The sequence below is a fragment of the Arvicola amphibius genome, chromosome 12 (assembly GCF_903992535.2).
Source record: "Arvicola amphibius chromosome 12, mArvAmp1.2, whole genome shotgun sequence".
Taxonomy (NCBI): Eukaryota; Metazoa; Chordata; class Mammalia; order Rodentia; family Cricetidae; genus Arvicola; species Arvicola amphibius.
Window position 1 is genome coordinate 131294362 of NC_052058.2, and position 19127 is coordinate 131313488.

The 19127-nt window shown below is 37.8% G+C and overlaps 1 protein-coding gene across 3 annotated transcripts in view; it reads right to left on the minus strand.

The window, feature by feature from the left end:
* Window positions 1-1869: 1869 nt before the first annotated feature.
* The window catches only part of LOC119802867 (PRAME family member 12-like), a 40538-nt gene continuing 23280 nt past the window's right edge, over window positions 1870-19127 (minus strand). Inside the window, exons 2-4 of one of the 3 annotated variants that reach the window (XM_038314056.1) lie at window positions 18654-18820; window positions 10997-12580; window positions 1870-1926 (exon numbers count right to left, since the gene is read on the minus strand). In XM_038314056.1, coding sequence (XP_038169984.1) covers window positions 11002-12393 — 1392 coding nt within the window. In that variant the 5' untranslated portion in view covers window positions 12394-12580; window positions 18654-18820 and the 3' untranslated portion in view covers window positions 1870-1926; window positions 10997-11001. Of the gene's footprint in view, window positions 1927-10996; window positions 12657-18653; window positions 18821-19127 lie in introns of all 3 variants that reach the window. The other 2 variants (XM_038314055.1, XM_038314054.1) reach the window with 2 other exon arrangements.

Sequence of the window (19127 nt, forward strand, 5' to 3'; positions counted from 1 at the left end):
GGAGTGTGATCTCAATTCAACCAATAGGAACAAAGCCTGTGGTTACCTTGGAGATCTCCATTAGAGCAGCTGACTCATTTCTCCCCCAATCTCAATATTCCCTCTAACAAACAAAAATGAAAGTAAAGTGGATGACAGGAAAAAAATGTAATTTATGTAGGACCAGAATCCAATTATCAAAAGGGGTAATCATTGTGAGTTAACTAGAACATATATGACTTCTTGGGTCTGTATTCTGCCTATCTACATGAAAATTACCGTTTCTCCCTGCTAATTGCTGATTGCTGTGCTTCTGATTGCAGCTTCCTGGTATCACATTCAGAAATGTCATATTGGAATCACTAAGCATACTGCTGGGGGAATCAGACACTTGAAATTTTCATATTCCCAGATACCTGAGGCTATTTGCTGCCATAGCAATTATCTAAGTGGAACCTCCAAAGATGCATAATATCAGTACAACCTGTTTGTTTTCTGGTATAGTGTTTTTAAGAAAATCTTCATTTCAGAAAATACAGAACCTAAGCTTAACCTAGGAATCACAGATTTGATGGCTGAAGCAGTGGCATCAGACTCGAGCACATTTCTTGTACTGCAAACAGAAATGCATGACTCTTCATAGGAGCATGAGGAATCTCACAAATTCCTCACTTTTCCTATTGCTTCTGTATCCTGCCGGTCTCTACAACACATTTTTCCCCCTGGAGTTGTTACAGTGAGGCTTTGACTAACCTTCAGTTTTTAGCAGGACTTTTAGTCAAGTCCCCACTAGCAAAATCCCTCAGTGCAGACCTTTTTATGCTATCTTAGAACCAATGACGAGGGAGATCTCAAATCAAGAACCGAAAAGCATAGGACTGCATTTAACATGGTGATCTCATCCAGAGCTGATGAGTCATCTGTGTCTCCCTTCTTCCTGTGAGTTGTGAAAAGTAGCAGAAAAATTCACAGTGGAACACAGGATAAAATTTAATTTACCCTGGGTTTTGCCTACAGTTAACAGCCTACAAAACTGTAAGATGGGACAGGTTGAGAGAGCCAGGAGGTGCTTTTGCCTTGAATCTACCTATATACATGAAAGCCTTCATTCCTGTCTGGAGATTTTTGATTGTATATCTGTCTGCCAATGTATCTGTCTTCTGATTTTTTGTGATCAGTTTTTGCCTGTTTATATATATGGTTTTTATGCAGTAAAATTATAATTAAATGTTACATATAATAAATTAGAATGAATGATATACAAATATAATACACAACTAGAACCAAATTTTGAAGTCAAGATATCTTTAAAACATATATGCTGATTTATATTAGAACACCATACTATGAAATGATATCCCTCTGTACTTAACTCAAATCCCTCTGTACTTAACTCATTTCCCTCTGTACTTGACTCATATATAGTCTTTTTGTTGTAGGAGATTTTATATATATATATATTATACATATATATAATTTCCACCTCCTCCACTCCTCCCACATCCATCCACTCCCCCCACTCCCCATTCCCTTCACTCTCCAGGCAAAGAGTAGTCAGGGTTCCCTACCTCATGGGAAGTCCAAGGTCCTCCCTGCTCCCCCAAGACCAGGGAAGTGAGCATACAGACAAGGCACCCACAAAACCCAACAATGTAATAGAATCAAAGCCCAGTGCCATTGTCCTTGGCTTCTTAGTCAGATTCCACCATCAGCCACATTCCGAGAATCCGTTTTGATCACATGCTCCATAAGTCCCATTCCAACTGGCCTTGGTGATCTCCTATTAGATCAGTCCCACCTTCTCAGTGGGTGGACGCACCCCTTGCGGTCCTGACTTCTTTGCTCATGTTCTCCCTCCTTCTGCTCCTCATTTGGACCTTGGGAGCTTAGTCCAGGGCTCCAATGTGGGTCTCTGTCTCTATCTCCATCCATCGCCAGATGAAGGTTCTATGGTAACATGCAAGATATATATCAGTGTGACTATAGGACAAGACCAGTTTAGACACCCTCTCCTCTGCTGCCCAAGGAACAATCTGGGGACATCTCCTTAGACACTTGGGAATCCCTCTAGAGTCAAGTTTCTTGCCAACCATAAAATGGCTCCTTTAATTAAGATATCTACTATGCTGCTCCCATATCCAGCCCTTCTCCATCCCAACAATCCCATTCCCTAAAGTTCTCCCTATCCTCCCCTTCTCCCATCTCTCTCCTCATCTCTCCTTATCCCCACCCCACCCACACCCCTGTGCTCCCAATCCCAGTCTGGCAATCTTGTCCACTTCCAATATCCAGGAAGATAACTATGTTTTCCTTTGGGTTCACTTTCTTATTTAGCTTCTCTATGATCATGAATTATAGGCTCAATGTCCTTTAATAAAGGCTAAAATTCACTTATGAGTGAGAACATACTATATTCCTCTTTTTGTGTCTGAGTTACCTCACTCAGTAGTGTTTTCTATTTCCATCATTTGCATGCAAAATTCAAGATGTCATTTTTTTTTTTACCATGGAGTAGAACTCTAATATGTATATTGCTACACCTTCTTTATCCATTCGTCTATTGAGGGACACCTAGGTTGTATGTAGGTTCTGGTTATTACAAATTGTGGTGCTATGTACATAGATGAACAAATGCTTTTGTAGATTGGGCATCTCTAGGGTATATTCCCAAGAGTGGAACTGCTGGGTCGTGAGATAGGTTGATCCAGAATTTCCTGAGAAACTGCCACACAGATTTCCAAAGTGGTTGCACTAGTTTGCATCCCCACCAACATTGGTTGAGTGTTCCCCTTAATCCACATCCTCTCCAGCATAGGCTATCATTGGTATTCTTGATTTTAGCCATTCTGATAGTACAGAACTTAGGTAGGCAGACAGTAGGCAGAATTGATCTACTGCCCGAGACAATGCTGGTGAGAATATTGCTTGTAAGACACAGTCACGTGGTGATACAAAGATTTTTATAGAAATGGATTAAACTAAACTAATATGTAAAGAGTTAGCCAATAAGAAGTTAAAGCTAGCCGGGCGGTGGTGGCACATGCCTTTTATCCCAGCACTCAGGAGGCAGAGACAGGTGGATCTCTGTGAGTTCGAGACCAGCCTGGTCTACAAGAGCTAGCTCCAGGACAGGCTCTAAAGCTGCAGAGAAACCCTGTCTCAAAAAAACCAAAAAAAAAAAAAAAAAAAAAAAAAAAAAAGTTAAGGCTAATGGGCCAGGCAGTGTTTAAATGAATACAGTTTATGTGTGATTATTTCAGGTGAAAGCTAAACTGCTGGCTGGATTGGAACAAAAGGGCCCACACTCCATGCAACAACAGTCAAAAAATAAAAGAAAACACAATAATGAACATAATCCAGTCTCTCTGTGTATTTTCCATCTTTATATGACTTATATTTCTTTACTTTTAATTTATGGCTATCTATAATTTCTCTATTTAAAGACTTTGTTTTATTTTTTCAACCAGTTGCTTCTTTTTATAGCTATGACTGTTTTCTGAGCACAAGCATTTTTTAAATGCTTAGGAGGCATGGCTAGGTCTAACTCTGCAATTATGCCTGGCAGTTCCAAGAAGTCCTTCATGGTGAAGACGTGTTTATTGCCTCTGAAAGCATTAACATCAGACCCATATCCAGGCTTGGGTCTCACCAGGTCTGTATTGTGATTAAGTAAGTTGTAGCACTCTGATCACAAACCCCATTTAAATGCTTTGCAGCCAGTCCGCCAGAAAGTATCATAGTTAATCCTGCAACTTTCATGAACCAGAGAGTTTTCTTAACAGAGTTTTGAAGTTTTTGTTGCTGTCACTGAGTCAGGAAGACTTCTCTGAAAATAAAATAATGCCTCCCCTTGCTACTAGCAAAAAGAGCCCTCCCAAAAAAAAATACTACCAAAAAACCATGCTTAACTCTGTCCTTCTGTGTCTAGTATTCCTTTTTAAGCTTTCTCAGAGTTTGCATGGATATAGTTGACCACACTTCTAGTTCATTTCATAAATGCCAGGACTTGAAATAGTAACTAAGCAACTATATTATTTGCGGCACTATTTGGCCAGTTGCTTCCCTTATGTGTGATATAGCTAGCTCTTTTATCCTAAACTAACCAATATTCAAAAATCTGTTCATTACAACCTAAAACACTGGCAAAGTTTCAGCAGGCACCAGTGGAGGAATCTGCCTATGGCAGTAGCTGTATGGCTTCTCCCAGAATCTGTCTACTCTCTCTATTCATTTCTTTCATCCTGGCTTTACTCTTTAAAGGCATTGATTGAAAGCATCTTCATAATTAGCCAATGGCAGTAAAACCAACTCTCAGCATACATCACCACTCGCTGCAGGAGAGCATATTATAAAGAAAAAATAAGTTTAGAAAATAAGAACACCAACAAAAAACTAAAGAAAAAAATTTAAAATCAAAACTAGTGTAAGCACAATGACATCAGAAATTGTATTGCTGACATAGATGGGAAATGACCTCAAATTTCCATACATGGCAATAATGTCATGGACAAAAATTTCATGGGAAAACAGAAAAGAACTGCTTTTACTGTAAAATAATATTGATAGTTTTAAACTTCAAAATGATAAGCTAAAATGGTTACATATAGTCATACCATTCTTTATACAGTTTGTGAGAGTTGTGTATACATTTGCATATGCAGAAAAATATAAAATAACTTTCCTATTGTATTTATTTTGACATTTTCTAATGCAGATATTTTATTGAAAGTAGCAGGAAAAATTGTAAAGTGATATAAATACTGCACTACACGTGAGTTCTAAAGTATAACAGAAATTATGTCCATTAATAAATTTAAAAATTATATACATATATATGTATAAATATATGAAAAAGCTAATACATATGCAATATGTAAACATATAAATATTTGAATGGAACTGAAAATGTCACAATACAGTTGGTAAGATATTATGAAAAGTGAACCCTCTTTATTATGAAAGAATTGGGACTGATGGATCATGCGACCAAACCCGTCTCTCTGAGTGTGGCCAACAGCGGGGGCTGACTGAGAAGCAAAGGACAATGGCTCTGGGCTCTGATTGTTCTTCATGGACGGGCTCTGTGGGAGCCTTCCCAGCTTGGTCGATCACCTTCCTGGACCTGGGGGGAGTTGGGAGGACCTTGGTCTTAGCATAGAGTGGGGAACCCTGATGGCTCCTTGGCCTTGAGAGGGAGGGAGGGGAGGTATGGGTGGAGGGGAGGGGAGGGAAGGGGGAGAGGGAGGGGAGAGAAGGGGGAGAAGGAGGGGAGGGAGGGGGGAGGAGGAGGGAAGGAGATGGAAATTTTTAAATATAAAAAAAAATAAACCATGAGAAAAAAAAAGAATAAAAGCAATTAATATCATTAAAAAAAAAGAATAGGAGAATATTTTAACAAAGGTGTCAATACATTGTTATCTAATGTGCTCCTTGGGAAAGGGCATTCCTATAATTCTACTCTCAAGCTAAAAGAGCATATCAAAAATATATTTGCACCTGTCAATATGAGGCAAAGCATCTATTTTTATGTTCCTACACACTTATGTCTCATAGAACAAAAATCCCTCTATTGCTATTAGAAGCCTCACAGGAATTGAATACATGAGAATGACTGAATATCTCATATCTGCATGATATGGCTTAATTTAGAAGTAACAAAATTTCTTGTTCTCATGTGCAACACAGCACAAAAATGAGAATCAAGAACAAACTTCAGATATTTTTTAGCAATGTGGTCCAAAAATCATGGGTCAAATGAAGTAATTATGAGGATTATGATAAAGAGCCTGGTTTGGAAAGAATACCCCACACGTCTTTAGTGAACTAAAAACTGAGACTAAAATGATTACAAAACTATACAGAATTTTTTTTTCTTTCAGTTAGAATCATTTTCATATAATCTGATTCCTAATCATAAATTCTTATACCTATATATTTGTTCATCAGCAGAAACTCACTGGAAATATTACTTCTGAAAATAGAAGGGAAATACTCAGTGATGTGAAGAGAAGGTCACCCATGGTAAAACACTAATGCATATAAAATAAAAATAAAATTTTAAAAAAATTTAAAATAAGCCTGCATTGATTAAAAAAAAAGATAGATAAGATTTGTGAATTTCATTGTCACCTGTTCTGAAGAAGTGTCAGAATATTCAAAAGTAATTACAAATTAAATTTTATATAGGCATGATCTTCTGGACGATATATATTTCTGATTTATTCTCGCCATTAAAATCTCTGACATATAAGTGTTATTTACAAATGAATATATGATCCTCCAATTTGACACTAATCCATCACCTAGACCACATCAATGGAACTTCTTGTTTCTCCCAACAACACATGAATTGATAGATTTGGATGTGACTGCACTCCTTTAATTACATTTGTATATCCGGGTTAGATCCCTCAGCTTACCTCTAGTTTTTCTATGTAGTTTGGCTTTTGTAAATCTTAAACTTATTCTTTTCTTAGCATAAAAAGTAAACTTATTAATGCCTACAGCTATGCTATAAACCTATGTATTTAGAAAAGACATGAAAAAACTACTACCCTCTCTACCTTAAAGATAGTCAATCCACACCAGGGATGACATTAGGCCTCTAATTCTTGAATATCTATCAGTTTGCTACCTAGATCCTAATTGTACAAAACGTCAGCTCTTCAGCTCTTGGTTTTTTCTCATAATAGAATAAGGATGTGGTTATTTCTAGGAAGCTCATGTTAAATTTGGCAGCATAGTGAAAAGTTGCAGTAGATATTTACCCACAGAAGTCATAAACTTGTCTTTCCCTAGATTGCTTTATGATGGATACCTTCCATGAACTTCCTACCTGTCTTTAAGTCTTTCCCCAATAACTTCCACACAAATACTGTATTTCTTTCAAGAATTTTTCTGCAATGACTAAGGATCCATTCAAATCTTGTCACCATTATTTTCTAGTAACTCAGTTTCACTACTTCCTTTTCTTGTCTTTCTCTTATCTGTTCAACATAGCATATCCACATTAGAGACAGTTTTTGCACTACAATTAGTTAATTTGATCTTCTCAAAAGTCTCCAACTTTATAAATACCCTGTTCCAAAAATTGTAGGAAAACTATGAATTTTCTCTGCCAGTATCAAGATCCAGAAAATATTTGAGTCTTTCTTAAACATCTGCTTATTGTATACTATGGTTGCAAGTGACCCAGATAATGTATATATTTCTTCACATACCTCATTCCCTCACACATCCAGCATACATATTGTGACATCCAAGAGAACCATTTCTGGTTAAACAAACACATGCCTAATGGCTGATATGTAATATATCAACATTGACTGCTACTTAGTGCTATTCAATTGGGTTTTGGTTATAGGGATAAGCAGCTGAGAAATGGACTATAGCCAAAGCATGACTAGTAGGGACCTGCTGTGCTGAAAGTGTTATTGGCTCTCCTTGCCTCAGACAGCAGGAGTGTGTGCTTTCAAATTGTTCCTGGAATATGAACCAATGAGGAGAAAAATCTCAATTACACCAACAGGAACAAATCTTGTGGTCCCCTTGGAGATCTCCATCAGAGCTGCTGACTCATTTCTCCCTCCCATTTCAATGTGTGGTCCAGCATAAAATATGAAAGTGAAAGTGGATGACAAAAAATTGCAGTTTACCTCAGACCAGAGTGCAATGATCAAAAGAGGAAAGCATTGTGAGTGATCTAGGAGATGATTAAATATCCCACTTCTTGGGTCTGTATTGTGCCTATCTTCCTGAAATCCTTCATTTCTGCCTGCAGATGACTGGTTATTGTTCTTCACTGCCCAATTGCAGCTTACTGATATCATATTCAGAAATGCCACGTTGTATTTCCTAAACACAGTGATTGTGGAATCTGCCACTTGAAATTTTGAGAATCCAAGATACCTGAAGCTATTCCCTGACATAGCAATTATCACAGTGGGTCCTCCAATGGTGCATATGATTAGAATCTTCCCAGTTTCTGTCAGCTATTGACTGCTAAAGTAAAATTTGATTAGAGAAAATGCAGAATCAAAAACAAACCAAGGAATCACAGATATTAAGGTTAAAGGAGTGACTTCAGAGACTCATGCACACTTCCTGTACTGCAAACAGGAACAGGTAACTCAGTAGGAGCAGGGGGAATCTCAGAAATTCCGATTTTCAAGGTTGCTATTGCTTCTGTCTACTGCAGGTCTCTGTAACAGAAAACCTTCTCTGGGTTTGTTTAGAGCCAGACTTCTGACTAAAGTCCAGCTGGACTTTAGCCAGGAGCATAGCTGGTAAAATCCATCTGTGCAGACCTTTTTATTCCATCAAGGAACCAATAAAGAGAGCATTCTCAAACCAAGGACAGGAAAGCACAGGACTGCATTTAACATGGTGATCTCATCCAAAGCTGATGATTCTTCTGTGTTTCCCTCCTCCCTGTACATTGTAAAAATAAGCAGAGCCATTTAAAGGGAAACAGAAAATAAAATATAATTTAGCCTTTATATTGCCTCCAGTTAACAACAGAGAAACCTGGCTAATTATGAGTGGTTGCCACAGCAACCTTGCAAATGCTTTTGCTTACATGCTAGCTGTATACATGTAAGCATCCATTCCTTTCTTTTGTTTTTTGATTGTGATTTTGCACTGTCAAGTGCATCTGGCTTCTGATTCTTAGTGATTTGTTTTTAATGTTTTTATGTTTTTGTCAGTTATATTTTAACTAATTATGTTATGTATAAAATACATGTAGTATGTATTATATCTAAATACAATATATGATTATAATCATTCATATAGTTGAATTACAATACATAATATATTTAAGTCCATTATAATGTTGTATAAGGAGATGGGTGGATTGTAGAAAGACATGTTGATTTCAAGCCCTCTTGAAAATAGAGCCGACTGTAATAAACTATCCCACTATGTCTTAAAGATAGAAAATGAATTCAAATTAATTGATATCTGGAAAAAATTGAATAGTTTTCTAATCATAACATTTATGTTTGACTGTTTAAAGTCCTTATAAGCATTTGCACCCCCACCTTTGCAACAAGCGACTTTCATAATTCTTCTTATCATATTAATATACATAAAATATTTTAATATAAATTTATAAGTATTTGTTTTAAAATTCCACGAGATTCCAAATACTTGAATTCCTGTCAAAATTTCATAATCATTATTAACTCTGAAGTATATTTTACTATCTTTAATATATAGAGAATATATTTAAGGAAGTTGTATGTCCATCAGTAAGAAACCATCTATTGGTACATGTGTGCCCTACATGGCAAGATATGTTGAATATAATTCTAAATTTCTTTCTCAATTATCTAAATACTATCAATAGCCACTTTAATAAGGGTTGGGCTTCATTGTGCTTCCTCTATGCATACTGTGATTTTGAGCACTGGATATACAACAAGAATTATGTATATATTTACAGTTGTTGGAAATTAATTAGGGTAAAAGTGCTTTCATATTAATCAAATAGTAGTTTGATGTAGCTATTTATTAAAATATGCACATTAGAGATAAGCTTCCTCTTGGGACTGAAACGTGCCATTCAGTCCTAGGTGGCCATGAATACTCAGAAAACTTCCTGCTACCACACTTCTCTAATGTCCTGGAATTGTATAAAACCAGCATGCCTCCCAGCCTGATGGCTCTATGTCTTTGGAGAGGGGTGGAGTGGGGGTATGGGTGGAAGGGAGGGGAGGGAAGGGGGAGGAGATGGAAATCTTGAATAAAAAAACGAGAAAAAAAACCAGCATGCCTGCAGTATTCTAAAAATGAATTCCAGGTTTACAAATTTCCAAATGAGCATATTCCTGACTGAGAGTGCTACCAGACTATCTCAGATTTCAATGTAACCATAAAGGCAAAAAAAATTAAGATAATGAGTATAAATCACAGACCACACAGTTAACCACTCTAAAGGTCATTGTATTCTACTTACTCACCAAATATGATATGGTCTTCTGTAAACACCAATGTTAAATTATCTTTTTTTAAGACTAGATAATAAGGTCAAGAAGTGGGCAAATGTCGGGGTTCTTTTTTTCTTTTTTTTAACACACATTTATTTAAACAACGAAAATTCCCCTAAATCCAACATATATCCAGAGCAGTGCAATGCTATAAAGGTTCATAGCGATAGTGCGTTTGCCCAGCATGCTGAGCCCTACGTTTAATCCTCCAGTAGTATTACTAATAACCACCTACCCACAGTGCAGTAGGACTAGTCAAGAGGTTTGTAACAGTTGTAGACCAAACACAGGTCAGATGAAGAACAGATCTGCTGGTGGTGGTTAACTGTGACCTAGGTACCTTTAGACTAACAAAGATGTTTCTTAATTACTCTGTCTGCTTTACTGTTTATCTGTTTGGTTTTTCAAGACAGGGTTTCTCTGTATAGGCCTGGATGTCCTAGAAATCACTCTGTAGACCAGGGTAAGCTCAAGCTCAGCTCTTCCTGCCTCTGCCTCCCGAATGCTAGGATTAAAGACATGTGCCAACATCAGGCCCTGCTTTACTGATTTTCAAGCATGATGTATGGCTGTTGCGTATTTAAAGTTTAAGCCTATCCCTTGCTACTTTGTGGTTGCAGTTGGTGGCTACTGAGGCCTGCAAAGCTACCACAATCATAGTGTATTCCACTCACCCTGTAACATCAAGGAGAGAAGGATACAATGGCCATTTCTTTACTCAGGTCCACACCATAATATTTCTTCATCTAGATTCTAGAAACTTCACCTCTTATTTCTGAATGTATGTGTCCTAAAGGTCCCATCAATTCTCAGGTCAACATTTCTCTCTCTGAGGTAGCCTTTGTTGCTAGACCCATCCCTGCCCCACCCCCGCACCCCAACACAAACTGAGACCACAGATTCTGTGGTCTTCGGGATTCACCTATACTATAAGAAACCTGCTTTTAAGAGCTAGAGGGAATCATTTGGTACACAAGTACCCAGCTGGATAGGACCAGGGCCCTGGTGCAACTTGGGTTCTGACTCACATGGCCTAGTAGCCAAAAGGTGAAGAGGAAATGATCCTGATCAACACAGTCCTGGTGGGTTTCAGGGGCTCCACTGTCCTTCTCAGCTCCTCACGTAACTGTTCTAGCCTCTTGTGGTGGAAAGCAACCGGGCCACCATAAATCTCCCACGGGGTAGAATACATCTCCAAGGATAAGTGGTTCAGCCTGGCAGTGTGGCAGAGCAGGCGTTTCAGAAGAGCCACAGAGATGGGATTCTTGACGTAGTTGAACGTGGTGAGCTGGGAGCAGCTGCTCAGAGCCGGCAGGAGGGCACTGAGCTGGGAGTCCATAATTCTACAGTTCTCCAGGTTCAGCGTCTTCAGGGTAGCTGCGACTGTCTCTAGCAGGACTCGGAGGCACTTGGGACTTATGTTGGTCAGTGTGACACCACTCAGATCCAGATGTTTGAGCTGACTGATGCCTGGACACTGGGTCAGGGAATTCAAATCTGATTCCAAAAGCTGGCTGTCAGTGATAGACAGAGTCTCCAAGGGGACCTTCAGGCACCTGAGCAATCGGTCCAGTTGACCTTCAAAGAAGGAGGTGGAGTCCAGCGAGAGCTCATGGAGGTACTCCAGGTTGTGAAACTGCGAGGTAAACTGGTCCATCAACTTCTCCTTCTCCTCGAGGGAAATAGGGACTGGGATACAGACATCAGAGAGAAGGAACTTGCGGAGATTGCGCATCTGGCCCATGTAGGGAGCAAAGCTGGCCAGGGTGGACAGTTTCCAGGTGCACCATACTTCCACTTCCTCAATATCGTCCAGCTCTAGCATTTCCAGAACCTTCACGATCTTCTGGAGAGCGATTGTGGAGATCTTCAGCTTCTTACAGCCCAGCAAGCCTGTCCTCCCTTCCACCCACAGCAGGAGGTAGGACATGCATGCATCCAGGGCTCTTGGCTTGAGGCATATGTCTATAAACACCTTCAACGACTGCTTGGCCACTATCCTTTCACCTCTGTCTTGTGCTTTCTTCTTATGCTTGACCTCTAGAGAGCCAGCAGCTGCCTCATCTCCAGCCCATACGTTCCAGAAGTCCTTGTGTATAGCACGTAAATCCAGAACTCTCAGTTTGTGGCTCCTGGGGTGAACCTTCTGTTCAAGCAGTATATTAATTCCATCCAGTATGATTTGTAAGTTCTCCAGGTAAGATGCCTTCATCTTCATCAGACCTCCCAGTGGGAGACAAGGGAAGGGCCAGACCTGCACCATCGCCTTCAGGACCATAAACCGTTTCTGGGTGAAGGCCTCCTTGAAGAGCAGAGGGAAGAGCTCCATGGGCAGGTCCTGCAGGCCAGAGACGGCCAAGGCCTCGTCCGTCAGCAGGCTCTGCACTGCCAGATGCAGGAGTGTGGGTGTGGCCTGGAAGCTCATCTTGATGGATCAGAGGGTTCCCAAGCTGTATGACAGAGTCACCAGAATATGTAACCAGGATACTCTAACTAATGGTACCACCCGTCAATGTGCAAAGGCAGGAACTGAGTCTTCGGTTGCTATATATGTAGAGAGCCAGGGATCTGCAAAGAAGTCTCTGCGCTGAACTCCAGAGGCCAGGGTTCTCCTACTGAAACATAAAAACCGCCATTGTACTGCACTTCCTGGACCAGGGGAGAATGCTGGGTTCTTCTTCTATAAGCCTTAAACATATAATGTAATAAGAACAGCATTAATTAAAATTCATGCCCATAGACCAAAAAATGAATAAAAAATACGGGCACATTTACACAGTGGAGACCTACTCAGCAATTTGCAGGCAAATGAGAATCTAGAAAATTTTATGCTAAGTGAGGTAACTCAGTCCAGAATGATGAGGATGGTTTGTTCCTAATCATGGGTGAAAAACAACTATAAAGCAAAGAATAGGGAATATATAACCCATGAACACAGAGAAGCTAAGTAATAAGGGGGACATTAAGAGGAAAAATTGATAACCATGGGAAGGGGAAAAAGACAAATATCATGACAAAAATGAGACAATATGGGTCCGGTGAAAGGGAATGCAGAAACTAAGGGCAAAGAGAGAAAAGGAGTGGAAAAAGCTTGAAGGAACAGGATTGTCAAAATGGGGGATGGAAAGAGAGTATGAGGAAAAAGTTACAGTCATTGACAGAAACATTAGGGGAATAGCTAAAAGATGGAATTGGAGAAATTTCGAGGAATTCACAAGAATGACCCCAACTAAGAACCTATTCATTAGTGGAGGGAGTAGTTGAATATTTTTTGCCTTGTTGTCAGATTGATGACTATCTTAAATGTCATCATAAAATTTATATCCAGCAAATGATGGAAGCAGATACAGAGATACACAGACAATTACAGAGTTGTGCTTCCAAAGTCCAATTGAAGAATGGGAGGAGTGAGAATACATGCAAAGAGATTTATGTCGTGATTGGAATACCCCCTGAAACAGTTTTCATGGGCTAATGTGTGCCTAACAACTCTGGCCTGACAGTAAGGGAACCAGCATAGTATTAAACTAAGTGCTCTGAATGTGGGGGAAACAGGTATTGCTTGAGCAGACTGTAGGGACTGGGCAGTGGACCTGGATTTATCCATCTTGCTTTTTTATGATTTTAGGGAACACATTCTCTGGAAAACTACCTAGCAAAGTCTAGATATAGTGAGAGCAAAATAAAAATAAAATGAAAAATGGAACTATGAAATGCTAATATGAAATAAAATAAACACATAATGAAATTGCCTGTATTACCAATGTGTCTTTTTAAGGTACCAGGTAAAACATATATATCAAGCATTAAAAATACATAAAATAGCAAAAGAGAGCCATTAAATATAACGTATTGTTATTTAAGTGTGATTTTCTTTTAAAAAATTGCAATTCATAGGCAGAAAACAATGGGTACTGGAATTTATCCCTTTACTGGGTTTTCTTAATATCCTTGGAAACAATTAAATTCACTTTGTTTTTACTCTTTAAAATTGTGTTATATGCTTACTTCATGTCACAGAATGGGACTAGCAGCCTGACTGAGAAAATGGGCCTGTTCATTAATCCCCTACTTTAAGGCACTTGTACATCACAGCCCAGCTTGTGGTAAGATATTCAGCATCAGCTCAGCAGGTTCAACTTCTATGATTATGTAGTTGTTCTTCAGTTTCTAGACATGAGCATTCAGGATGCAATCACTGCTGAGTAAGTGAAATACGTAAAGAATAATAAAATACTTCAGACTAAATACACATATAAAATAGAATATGCCAACATTATTGTAGATAAATTTAAACATAAAATTTCTCAAGCAGATAGCAAGGATGGCAATTTATTTCTCCATTAGCATATAAATAAAATGTAATAAAAAGGGAGTGTGTATTAAATATTAAAAACAGGTTATGTAACATTTCTCTATAGTTTGGATTATATGTCATTTTGATTGATTAAGAAAGATCCTGACAACTCTCCACAGGTTAAGGGACGGGAGGGAACTGGGAGGAGGGGAGGAGGTGAAAAATTTTAATAATAAAAATAAAAAATAAATATTAATTAAAAAAAGAAAAAACCCTGACTGGATTATGTTTGGGCAAGATAAATTTAGGTTGAAGAACCAGACAAAGAAGTAGGTGGGAAAAATGGAGGAGTCTGGAAGGTGTGGTAAGGAGATGAACTTTCTATACTTGGAAAAGGTACCATTCCACATGACAGAGCACATATAAGAATTATTATTAATATAAAATACAAGTTAGCTAGTAACAAGCCTGCCCTATTTGCTATGTTTTTAGAAGAAATAATAATTTTCTCTGCATTTATTCAGAAACTTTTCATTGGGACACTAAATTCTGACTAATGATATTCTGTTGTAGGAAACAAATTACTGTATAACTAATAAAAGTATATATCTTAAAAATTCTAAACCATCAAAAAATAGAAACAAACGTGGCTTCTGAATAAGTTCCTTTATTCAGCTAAGATCAATGGTAGTAGCAAACAGTGGAATGGCTCTTTAAGAAATGGCTTCTGTGCTGGGTGCTGGTTACTACCAGGAGCATAACTCTATTAAGTTTCCCTCCATCTAAATACTTAATAAGGTATATTAAGTAAGGGCTGTATGTAATTCAGTGTAAGAATGGACCCAATCATGCCCCAGAGGTGCAATGTTAATCATGGCTCCCTAATACCTTAGCTAGACTCTGAGGAATCTCAAGGCAAAGAATCAGCAACAAAAGCCATGTAACAACACATTACTTACTCTGAAGAGTGTAAATTGCAATTAATATTAGCTAATTTTTGTTTCATCTGATCAAAGAACAATGTAATGTTCAGGACAGGAAGATCGGGACAAAAAAGACTCTAGAAAGACTGCTGTGTGTTTGTTACTATGCAGGTACCAGTGTTTCTGCAGGTCTTTATTGGTGTTTTATATGTAATTTATGAATTTAAATGCAATAATATTGATGAATCACTGATAAGGTAGAATTTATTTAATTGCTTTTTCTATTCATTTTCTATTCCTTTTATATTTTGCAGTTCTCACACTGACTTCTCTTCCCTATGCTTGCCCCCCTAAAGCATAGTCTCATTAATTCCTTCCAAAGGTAAAGCCACCTATGGGGAGGAGCCTGGCACACTAAGCTGAGGCAGTTCCTAAACACTACCATAACAAGATGAGTTAGACATCCCAACTTACGGAATTCTCTCCAAAAATTAGATCTTGAACCAGAAACAAACCCTGGCCTCTCTCCCAGGCCCCTTAAATTCACCAAGCTGCACATCTGTCTCCCACATACAGATGGCACAATTCAGTGGAATACAGGTTTCACAGCTGTTGGTGTAGAGTTCATGATTTCCCATGACCTTGGTTTAGTTCTCTGTAAGTTTCCCTCTTAGGATTTTCAACTTCCCTTGCTTCTGTGATTCCTGCTCATTTGACATTTTGTTATCTCCTCATACCATTGAAAATTATTTCTCCTACCCAGGCTTCAATACTATATTCTAATGTCTCAAAATTCATTGTATGCAAGATCAGTTCACCTATTGGTGCTGATCTGACCTTTAAAGGCCCAAGTATCTTTTTGCATTATAAATTCAAATTTTCAAAGGCCAGAGATTCTAAAAGTACACATTTTACTTCAGGATCTGTTACTCCTAATTGTACAGTCTTAGTTTTTGTAAAAGTCACTATAGGACTCTCTCTTGAGCTGTTTAACCCTGGTACAATATTCAATTCTCTTGCTTGATTCCTGAATCCTATCCCTAACAAATTGTAAGTGAGTACAATCCATAAGATACTATTGCTTGCTTAATTTCCTTTGGATCACTCATTCTTATAAGTTGTCACTTATATTATTTGACTACCTTAGGGTATTTTGTACCAGATGGCTTCTCAATGGAGATAACTGGATAAGCTGTTAAACCTCTGGTTAAGTCATCACTGACTTTGACTGGTGATGCTAAAGCCTGTTTTTATATTTTCTCTCCCTGCCTATCAGTTCAAATAATTTTCTCAATATTTCAAATCTTTTTACTACAGTCTTTTGTAAAGTCTGAATTTCCACTCTTTTGTGATGTTCTACCCCTCATTGATCAGTTTAGCTTCTGGTCCTTATTCAGTACACATGATCCTGATATTTACATTGCACAGGTCTGAAGTTTACATAGAGATCTCCACAATAGCTGCTGATTCATCTGTGTCTCTCTCCTCACTGTGTGCTAGCTGAGTGAGTTTCAGGTTGTTTTTTCTAGATTAGAGCTGTATAAATAAAAGCTTTCATTTTTTTCTCAACATCTCTGATTGTATATCTGGGCTTCACATACTTCCGACTGCTTACTGTTTTTGATCTGTTTTAGTTATTTTTCTATATCGTTAATGTAGCTGAATTATAATTTTAAATAACTTTATGTATAATATATAATATTTCTTATGTATATTAGTATTTTTCATTAAGATGGATATAATACATATTTATATTTACAATATTGTACCTCCAAAAATGATGAGATTGAAGAAAGAAATTTTGATTTTGAGCCCTTTTCCAAATAGACCCATCTGGAAAACATCATCTCACAGTGTGCTCAAGATAAATAAAATAAGATCAAATGCTTTCACTAAAAATTTTTATTATGTTTATGCTATCATGAGTAATTTTTTTTGTTTATAAGGCCTTATATCCAATTTCACAGTACATTTAATTTTCTTCTTTTACTTTTCATTCTTTGATGCAATCCCTATCCAGAAATATATTGCTTATATTAATATACCAACATTTTTGGAAAAATCCATCACATCCCTGATTTTAAAACTACTGCACAGTTTCCAAAATCACTATTACACCTAAAGATTGTATTATTTTGTCTGTTTAATAAGAACTGAGTTCCTTTAAGCCAGGTGTATGACATTCAGTATGAATCCACCTGTTGGTACGTTAGTAGCCAATTTTGGCAAACATCATGGAGAAACCATGTAATGTTTCTTCTCAGTGATCTCACTTCAAAAGGATCAGGCATCAGTAGTCTTGCCATTAAGCATATTGGATATGAATTTTGATATATCACAAGAATAAGCATTTTGAGTTATTACTTGGAATTCATGAATTCACATGTGCTTATATAAATCTTTTACAATCATTCTAATGATCAGGTAGTTCATATCTACACTTGCTCTTTCAAGGGTATAAGCTAGGATGATTTGACCTAAAGTGTTGTTACAGAACATTGTGAGAAGACAAATTGGTATTTTGACCTAGAGTGTGGTTGCTCCCTGTTTGTGATTATGAGAGAAAATTACTTAGTTTGTTCTTGGTGTCATGGCAAGGGAGTCTTGCCTCCCAACCCATTTTTGGACAGAGTTATATAAGAACTTTGAATCATAGACTTGAGACATATAACAGTATTACTGGATGTCCTTCAATATCTATATATTTTCTCTTGTAAATTTTGATCTTAATACTTATCCCATCCATAAGTATGGAAATGGGTAGGTCAGGACAATAAATGATGGCTCCTCAGAAGTGAAACTGGAATATGAAGGTATTGCATGACAGATACCAAAAAGTCAAGGATACCACAGGTGTTAAGCAAAGAGTAATTGCTTGGGAAAAAAAGGAAAAGTGAACATGGGTTGAATAATAAAGGAGTATAATTGTAAATAAATTTGTAGTGGGACAGAAAATAAATAGTTAACTGACTATGAAATTGCTTTGAAGATAATTTACAAGCTAGAGGAGCTTAGGTGGATCAGTTTCAAAAACAGAAATTTTTAGAATTTGTAGAGAAGCTTGACCTTTGATTTCCCAAGCATGGTACTCTGAACACATAAAAATTGAGGAGAAAAACCAAGAACATTATAACCTGGAATTAGCACAAAGTATTCTTTTCATTTGTGGGGGCCCATAAGGGAGAGTTTGTATTAGCACTTAATAGGTAAAGCGTAGTTTTGCCTGCAATGGTTAGAAGTGAGACAGGACACTCCTATCCACCACAGCAATTGTTAAATGATGAAATATTTATATTACTGTTTGATTATGATCAGCCTGTGCCTAGAGAGCTATAGGTAGAAACTGCTAAGTACAAGAATAGGGAGTTTTCAAGTCCTTTGCTTCTGGTCAGCAATGCTAAGAAGTAGAAACTGGTAGAGAAATTAAGCAGGATCTAAAAAGCTTGAGGAATTTAGTAATATTACCTTCTCAGAAGCTGGAAAATCTGTAAATCTCCTCTTATCACAAAAGCACTCCTCTTCTTACACAAGTGCTGGTTTAGATCAAGCAATGATGCAGAGATGTCCTGGAGTAGAGCAAACCTCAGAATTGGTTGTGTATCTCTTAAGCAAGCTAGTTTCAGAGAAGGTACCTGTTGAGGAGACAAAGTACAAATGTTATTAGCAATAGACCAATGTTATGTACAGGACAATTAATAACTTAGTTGCCCTGAGCCCATTTAAACAACTCAAAGAATTAAAAAAAAACGGGAGCTCAGTATGGCCCAAAAGCTCCTTTGATGCAAATGCTGCTGGAGTGCAGGATTTTCGAAGCCATACTCCCTGGGAAATGGAAACAAGTGGACAAAACTTGCCTGCCAAATGGAGATTATCTGTTGTGCAAAACCAAACATGCTGAAAAATGTTTGGTCACACATCAGAGAAATCTGACCCAACAAA